We start from the raw sequence: 8,941 nt of genomic DNA on the forward strand, positions 1-8,941 counted from the left end.
TCATTTTGTGAAAAATGTTCACCCACAGAGCTCGACCAACTTCTGTTGGTCCAAAAAGAGAGACCCTCACCCACCTTGTTATAAACTGTAAATGATATATAGCCATTTGACCGTGTGTACATGGCATAAACAATGCATATATAAACTAGGACTATAGATTATAGTACCCAACCATCATAATTAGGAAGACTTGCACTATGCCAAACCTGTTAGCCTACCTTACCAGACAACTAGCTGGTCTGGCAACTTCTACATGAGGTCTTGAGCTAAAGGACCTAAAATAAGAAAAAAGACGATGGAGACAACATTTTTGGTATGGGACTCTCCAGTAAGTTGGCAGAAAAGGAAGGTCTCTCCATCCACTTCCTCAACACAGACTCCAAAATGTACTGGTGGCTGGGGGGCAAGAAGGTTGTCATTTATTTACACTGCAGCTGAACAAACATTAAGGGGTGGGGTAGGGAGATATCAGAGTTTTTTCCACTTGTTTGGTGTACGAAGTTAAAGCGTAAACCGCTTCCTTTCTTCTTGTTAAGCCTCAGAAAAAGCTTCTTTTTAACATGCGAAGAAAGTGCAGAGTTCTGCCAAACTTTTTGTTCCCCCTCACACTTTTGTGCCAACTCCTCCCGACCTGGATTCAGTGCAGATAAGCAAGTGAGTCGGGGGAGCTAGGGAAGGGCGAGAACCGAGCAGCTCTGCATACTAACAAGCTAGTCTGGTGTCAGACCTGGTGCCTCCCACAGCTTAACAGATCCTAAAAACTTCAGTACATATTGAGCTAGATTTTCACGGGTTCCACGCCCACGGCTGGAGCTGGATTTTCAAGAGAACACAGCATGTTGGTTGCTGAGCACTTCTGATAATCTGGACCCAATTGTAGGTTCTAAAGTTATTTGAAAATCTAGCCCTGTGTTCACGGACACCCTTGAGGGGGTAGTGACTTAGACTGAGTGGCAGAACTTCAAATACAAATGTAAAGACACCTTACCATGCCTAGGCTCAAATTTCAATTGGTAATTAAAGATTTCCCACTAATCCCATAGCATCAAGCCTGAGTGTTCCAATAAAACACAGCTATGGAATCTACAAGATACCCTTAGGGGGGAGTGACTAAAGGTATGTCTATAAAGGAAAATATATCAAAAATCCACCCACCCATGGCAGCGAGTCTCAGTCAGTTAATGCAGGCCATGAGCTAAAAGTAGCCAGGTAGATGTTTAGGCTCAAGCAGGAGCCCAGGCTCTGTGACCTGACCCTTCCCAGGTCTCAGAGCCCAGCCCAAGCTTGAACATCTACATGGCTATTTTTAGCCCCATCAGCCTGTGTCAATTGATGGGACCTCTGAGACTTGCTCCCACAGGGGTATTTTCCTGGCTGAGTAGAGACACCCTAAGAGGCCTCCCAGCTTTTGAGCTTCTAAGCAAGTGTCATCTGGGACAAAACTGCTTGGTAACAAGGGTCACTAGTGGAGTTGGACATGGCTGATGTGCTGATCCCAGCCCCAACTGGCTAGCCGTGGAAAGATGCCCGCCAAAACCTTCAGAATGATGGGCAGGTGTGGTACTCAAATCTTAGGCCTGAGCTGGAACAGGGTTGGCAGAGATGGAAGGACACATAGCAGTCCCAAAGTAGTCTATCATCTGCACTGGGTTAGAAACAGCTCATATGATAAAGCTTCTGTCCCTTACGAGGCTCCCATGCTGTCGCTGTCATCGTTCCACGAAAGAATTACCAGGGAGCCTTTGAGCCCTTCACGCCACTCCTCAAGTCAGCCAGAAGAATCGCCACTGCATGTTGCTGACACTTGTGCAGGTCAGTTTGCTCTGCCTCTTTACACACAGGAGTGTTCTATCCCATATTTCGGATGGAGATCACTGCCCCTTCATGCCCACCTTGGATAGTATGAATATTCCATTATTCATGGAACAAAAAGGATAGCTTCCTATTCCTTCTCTTAAGCAGTCTTCCTCCTTTTTAGTCACTGCCTATGTTTTCAGGAGCAACCAGGATCTTTCAAGCTAAATACCCAAAAACAAAAAAATCCATTGGTCACTTCTGAAAATGTGGGTCATGGCTTTTAAAAGTAGGTACAAAATGCCTCTATTAAATGGCCCTGCTAGTGACCTTAGAGCACAACTCCAGCTCCACCAGTCCTTGACCTCCTCCTCCTAGTGTAAAAACAACACAGTAGCTCTGTGGGAGAGTGAGGCATAGGGGGGCTCTGTCCCTCTCCTGATCAACGCTGGAAAGGATCTCTTCATTAAGGACATTTTCTTGAGTTATCATCAAATACAAAAATGCTTCCAAGCAAGGAGGTGGCAAGAGCAGAACACTGAATGGGAAAAGAGAGAAAGGAGAGTGCACTTGCCTCTGAGACAAAGCAACATTCCAACAGATAGGAAAACAGTCATTTCCTACAAGGGAGACGGGTGGATGTGAACAGGCAGCCTTGTTCTGCAACTGTGTGTGTGTGTATAGCTTCCATATATCCTTCCTGCTAGATCCTAGTGTCGCCACAAAGAATCACTCCCCTCACTCAAAAAAAAAAAAAAATCAGGAAACTAGGACAAAAGGAAAGAAAAAGCTCCTGGATGAACTAGATAACTGGAAAGGAACAAAGAGAAGGAAAGTGCAGTGACCCCAAAATAAGGAACTTAGATGGAGATGCTACTGTTTTCTACCATCTGTTTGTTATTTTGAGAGAGGAGGTGGTAACGAAAACGGTAGAAATATTGTGCGGAGCTCATTCTTTAAACATGAATTTACACCAGGGATGAACCCGGCCCACTGTCCTCAGTTCTGGTCATGTTTTCATAGGGAGATATCATCACACTGGAGAAAGGGCAGTTCAGCAAGGGTAGCTGCGATTGAACTTATTCTAAACTGGAATCAAGAACACCCCAAGGTGACCAGACAGGAGTACTGAATATGTGGGGCTGGATAACAGAGGGCAGGCAGGTGGTCCAGCAGCTGAAGCAGCCAAGAGTCTGGAGTTCCCCCTCCCAGATTGATGACCGACTCCCTGGATGCCCTTGAGTGTCACTTTACCTGTCTGTAAAATGGCCCTAATACTTACATGGCCAGAGCCGATGTTGTGAGGTTTAAGCAATCCATGCTTGAGATCTTTTGAAGAAAGGTGCTAGAGAAGCTCACACCATTGCAAAATGAGATCACGTCTACACTACAGACTTCTGCTGGTGTCAGCGTCAGTCAGCGGCATGATCCCTGACAGAATTAGTTATGCCAGCAGAAGCTCCTACTACAGATGCAGTTACACCAGCAAAACTGTGCTTCTACTGGCATAGTTTGTTTTCTGCGGGGAGTGCGGGTGTGTGGAATAAGCTATACTGATAAAAATAAGAGCTTTTCCACTATAGCAGCATGCACATTAGGAGTGCTTTGGCAGTGTAGCTATACCAGCCACGCACTCCTAGTGTAGACATGGCCTGCCTGTTCGGTGAGGTGAGGAGAGAATTAGAGCCCAGGAAAGAAAATAAGTAAGAAATTCCCCAGGACCAGAATCAGCTATTGGTTGAAGAAGCATTTCTTGTTTATATCACCAGCAAATTAGTAAAGAGCACATTCTTTAGATAATCATCTGTCACTAGCTGGGGTGGGATGGGCGTTCATTCATGTAAACAGATTCTCTTTCATCAATGCGTTCAGATCCAAGAAGAAATGCGTGTTGCAAAAAAATTCCCTTCATAAGACTTCACCCTCACTGAACTCCACTTTCACAGTCACTAGCACTACTCTTTCTAGCTGTCAGCAGGGACCATGACCTAGAATTCCATGGAAATGGAAGAGTCCTCCCTGCCACCCCATCTAAAACCACCTCTCTGAAAGGGTGCTAATCTGGTGTCTGATCAGTGTAAATACATGCTGTCAACTCAGTTTAAAAGTAGGGTAAAGACTGATGTAGCCTTCGGGCGTTCTCAACTGCCAGCAAAATATTAACTCTAACCAAAGCAGGGCAGGGAAGTGGTGTTCAACTACTACTCTGGTTTGTAAAAAACCTGTAAGAACCACATATCATCTGAGGCAGCCCCGGCCAACCCAGCACTGAAGCATCACTGTAGGCCCCTAAAATGTCCAGCAATGAGGATAACTGGCCACACCAGCTCCATCTCAGGGAGGAAACGGCATGAGAAATAAGCAGCCAAACCGAACAAAGGGCACTTCCCTTCACCCACAACCCCCCACTCACCCTGGGGGGACTCATAACTGGGACAAACACACTGACCTTATTACACACAGAGGGGGAGGCTAGCCTATGCAACCTACTGTTAAATTAACACAGCTGTAGATCTGATTAACTATTCATTGCAGGCAGCTGCTAGAAGACTCTCTTGCTACATACAGGGTAAGATTTACTTCTTAGCTGGTATGGAAACAACAGTGCTCAAGTTGTATTGTCAGGAAGTTCAAGTTCTACAGAATGTTACTTAAAAAACAATCAAAACCAAATCTCGTCTAAAATCCAGAGCTGTAGAAACTCAGGCAAAGACTTTTCTGAGGTTCGGGGTGTGGTCCCTGCAAAATTCTCCAAGCAGGGAGGGAGTATGAGACCATGGGAGGAGTGTGAAAAACTATGCACATCGCCCATCTTTTAAGCATCCTCATTTGTCTAGATCATCTACTAAGCAAGTACATTTTAACTCCCCCTTCCTCCCCACATACATTCCTTCTCCAAGCAATCAGCTCATCTTTCTTAACCCAACAGCAACACAGAGTTTCTGATTCATATCCCAAGGCTGGGAAACCTAACATTTCCCCCCAAACTCCACCCAGATTCCCCATTTGTAAAACAGGAGAAGCAGGAGCACTAGACAAAATAAACAAACAACATGAACATTTTTTTTTAAATCCAGTTTTACATGTCTCCTCATTTTTAACTATTTTTTTCAGACATAGATGCTGGAACTAGTGGTGCGGGGGGGAGTGCTGCTGCACCCCCTGGCTTGAAGTGGTTTCCATTATATACAGGGTTTACAGTTTGGTTCAATGACTCTCAGCAACCCCACTACACAAATTGTTCCAGCACCCCGGTTTTCAGAGCCAGCTTCGCTGCACATATTAGAAAATTTGGCAACAAAACTAATTTCAAAGATAAAAACCTGTATGTATAGAAAAGTTTTTTTTCTTTTCAAAAAAAGAAAGAAGGGGGAGGGGGATACGTTATACTCTAGTTTCCAGCCTCTAACCACAAGATTTACATGTTTTAGTAATTCTCCAGTTCCCCTCGCCTAGAACCCCAGAAAACACTTCACAGCCTACAGATGCCTATTTACAGCTGCCCACCATGAGCTAAAACCTCAGCTATTATATAACTATGCACCAGCCTCTGTGCCCGCAGGCATACCCTCTCAACCCAGCAGACAAACAGAGATCCTCGCACCACCTCTCCCAAGCATACTTCAATTCAGTTTACAGGTGGTTTATTAACTTTGGCGAGCGTCTGTACATTTTAACCCTGTATCCACGAAATCCTTCAGGATTTAAAAACCCAATTAAAAACCACTTCAGATTTATAGGGCTTTTTTTTTTAAACACAAACAAATTCAGAATTACCCCAGCAGGGTAAGAACAGCTCACAGCCGGGGCTTGCAGAAAGCTCACTGCTCAGGTCCGTATGCTCTTGCAATGCAACAACCATTTTTTCTGGGCTAAACCTCCCCCATATTCCAACCCAAACGTTCCTCCGGTCCCTCGTCCCTCACAGCTGTTCAGAGGAGGAGATTTTGCTCCCCTCGTGCAGAGAGAAAGCAAAGCCTCCGCTCCCTTCTGAGCCTCCTGCATTGTTTTCGGAGGAATCTCTCTGCAGCCGGGAGGAGGAAAAAGCGAACGCAGCCACCCCGCATTCCGTGATGCGCAAATCCGCACCCGAGACCGGGAGGGGTGGGGAGAGAAATGGGAAAAGCGCACTCACCCAAAAGACAAAATTAAAGACAAAAAGCAGGTATTTGATGCACTTGGTGCAGCCTTCCACGCCCATTGCTGCAGATTGCTGTGGGCAGAGCTGCCTGCGAGAGGTGGCCTGGTAAATCAGCGCGTGCGAACAAGGAGCCGCAGCTATTGCAGAGGGTAGTCCTCTGTGTTTTCTTTTGGGATTTCCGCTGACTGGCTAGGTGCTAGGCTGCTTCTCTTCTCTGTCTCCTCCCTCATTCACTTACAGACACCCACCCGCGGGCTCTGTAGCTAAGCCAGGATCCTCCCACTCAGCCGCAGCAGGCCATTTTTACAGAGGAGGCTACCGCCTCCTGGGGGCGGCCTGCCCAAACTTCCCACTGCCTCTTACACCATTTCTGACCTACCACAGAAACAGGCAGCAATCGTACTGCACACACAGCGCTCAAGCGACTGCGCAGATGTTAACGGATGAGATTGATGGAGAAGTAGCTCTTATATAAAAGGCTCTGTGGCCAGGTTCACAAACCACAAGTGACTACTGAAACTATATAGTGCTATTTTAAAGGATCAAGTGTACATGGCGTCCGTTGAATTCAACAGCGGAGCAGCTACATGCCTGGGGATTCTTCTGGGGGCCTACTGGAAGTTTGAGGGCTGCACCCAATTTTGGATAACACGGTTGGATGCAGGTTAAAGCTGGCAGTTTTTAATTTGGAAAAAACGATTTCCCCATCCGTCATCTAATCTGTATAATTTGTATTAGGCTCTGAATCAGGGCTGCCGAGAGCAGGTTCAGGCCCCGGTGAAAAAAATTTTTCAGGCCCCCCAGCAAGGTCAGACCAGCTAAACAGGGCTGACACTGGGCCCTGGGCCCTCTTCCGGACCGCTGGGCCCCGGTAATTTGTACCAGCTTCCCCCCCCCCCTCTCTCTCTCGTCGTCCCTGGCCCTGGTGCTGCAAACAGTTAATATTCATGCTAAACTATACTGTCGGGAATAATCCCATTGAAAGCAATGTGACTATTCATGGGAGTAAAGTTAAGCACTTGCATAAACCTTTGCAGGATTCTGGGCCTTAATGCATCCAATGAAGAGATTCAGTACAGCTGTGTTTGTAATTCAGATCAAGCTTTTTTGCAATTCAATTATACTTGACCTTTCAGCACAGGAAATTCAGAAAAAAAAGGCAACGTAAATATTTTTAAATTTCATAAAATTTTGTCCGAAACCAAGTTCTGCCCCCTTACTCATCTCTAATAAAATGTATTTCTTGCTCTGGTGCTAATCCTACCACTCTTACTCATGTTGAGGAGTACCTTACTCTGCAAACAGGTTTGTGAATTCCATTGGGGCTACGTAGGGAAGATAGTAATTCTCAAAGTGATGGTGACAGAATAATTATTTATTAAAGTAGCACCTACAGGTGCCAACCAAGATCAAGGTCCCAGTGTTCTAGGCACTTTATATACACATAGTAAGAGAGATCCAGATCCTCAAAAGTATTTGGACACGTACCTCCCACTGATTCCTAGGCTAGAGAGTCTTTGCTCCAAAGAGCTTACAGTTTAATTAGACAAGCTGTAGAAAGGCAATATTATCCCTGTTTCACAGATGGGGAACTGAGATACAGAGTGATCGAGTGACTATCCTCTTCCCATATACGGGGTCTGTAGCAAAGCCAGGAATTGAACTCACACACCCCTGATCATAGTCCAGGGTAGTCCAACAGCATTCTTAGTTTGGTATTCTGTTATTGCCTCTATTGGAATTAAATATTGCCTCATGAACATTTCAGACACTGTATTTTGGAACTGCAATGTAGAGCCTTCCACAAGTTTAGCCTGAAATCAGTTTGGTTCACTGTGAATGCATCCAGAATTACACAAGAATTGTATCCGCTTGTTGGTAACAAATGCATGTTTCTTGTATACTTATACTGAGGATGGGTCAAAGCCATCCAAGGGCCCTATCCACTTACAACCAGATGAAATCAGTTCTCCGTGAACTGAATCATATTTTCTGGATTAAATCAGCTGGTTGTGCGACACATCCAGGTTTCCTGTAAGCTTACACTGGAATCAGATAAATGAATAATAGCAACAAGCAACTCCAGCTTCTGGGAATGTACCTGAGAGGAACAGGAGGTGGCCCAACACCAGTGTTAACAATACTATAAATAGCTTCCCAATCACAGGTGTCCGTTTTATTGTGGGTGAATAAAAGTACCATGTCAAAAATTGTGTTCACTGATGTGACCCTATTGAGAAAGCCAGAGATTTGTAAGGCTGTGCCTGGTGTGGAACAATTATCTCAGGCCATTACTACAATCCACTTGGCCCCAGCACCTCAAAGGTATTTAGGTGCCTAACTCCCATTGAAATAAATAAGAGCAAGGTCCTCTGAAGGTCTGGGCCCTGGCTACTAGTGCAGCCTGCAAAGTCAGATGTGTTTAAGTATGAAGCAAATTAATGTTTCTTACCACCAAAACTACAGTCTTTGCCCAGGCTAGTTTAATGCTTCTATACCCTTGAAGGATGCTCCCCCCATGCACTCACAGAGGAACCCATTCCGCCATGGGGAAGGAGGGGTATGGCCCCACCCCCTATACGCTGGTCATTGAATGGGCCAGTTACACTAGGGAAAAGAAAGGCTGGTCTGTACACTAGGAAGCTTGGGGAGGCCTTACGCTCCCACTGGGGTGTTGTAGGAAACTGCAGCTTGAGGGGCCATTGGGAATATTGTGGGCCACCGGAAATGGAGTGGGATTTAAGCGAGTGGGGCTTCTGCCCTGTGTGTCTGCTGTTAGAGTGCCTGGCGTGGGGAGTAATACATCCTGGTGTCATGAGTGGCTCACCTGATCAATGTGGAAGGTGAAAAACTTTTGGAATTTCCATTCCACATGACATTTCTCCATTCAAAGTTTTCATTCTGAATCAGCACAAAAACTGTTTCTAGACATCACAGTTTCCTGCATCTTGGAAATTCCAAGTTTCAACCAGCTCTAGTGGGGAATGAGGGAGTGCTGGAGGCGGT

General features: G+C 45.6%; 1 protein-coding gene across 1 annotated transcript in view; it reads right to left on the minus strand.

Annotated features, from left to right (window-relative positions):
* CD81 (CD81 molecule) overlaps positions 1–6,283 on the minus strand; it is a 70,805-nt gene extending 64,522 nt beyond the window's left edge. The window contains exon 1 of the mRNA XM_045014138.1: positions 5,930–6,283. Within this exon, the coding sequence (XP_044870073.1) occupies positions 5,930–5,995 (66 nt within the window). The 5' untranslated portion in view covers positions 5,996–6,283. The remainder of the gene's footprint in view (positions 1–5,929) is intronic.
* Between the last annotated feature and the right edge of the window lie 2,658 nt (positions 6,284–8,941).

This window comes from Mauremys mutica, chromosome 4, assembly GCF_020497125.1.
Source record: "Mauremys mutica isolate MM-2020 ecotype Southern chromosome 4, ASM2049712v1, whole genome shotgun sequence".
Classification (NCBI taxonomy): Eukaryota; Metazoa; Chordata; order Testudines; family Geoemydidae; genus Mauremys; species Mauremys mutica.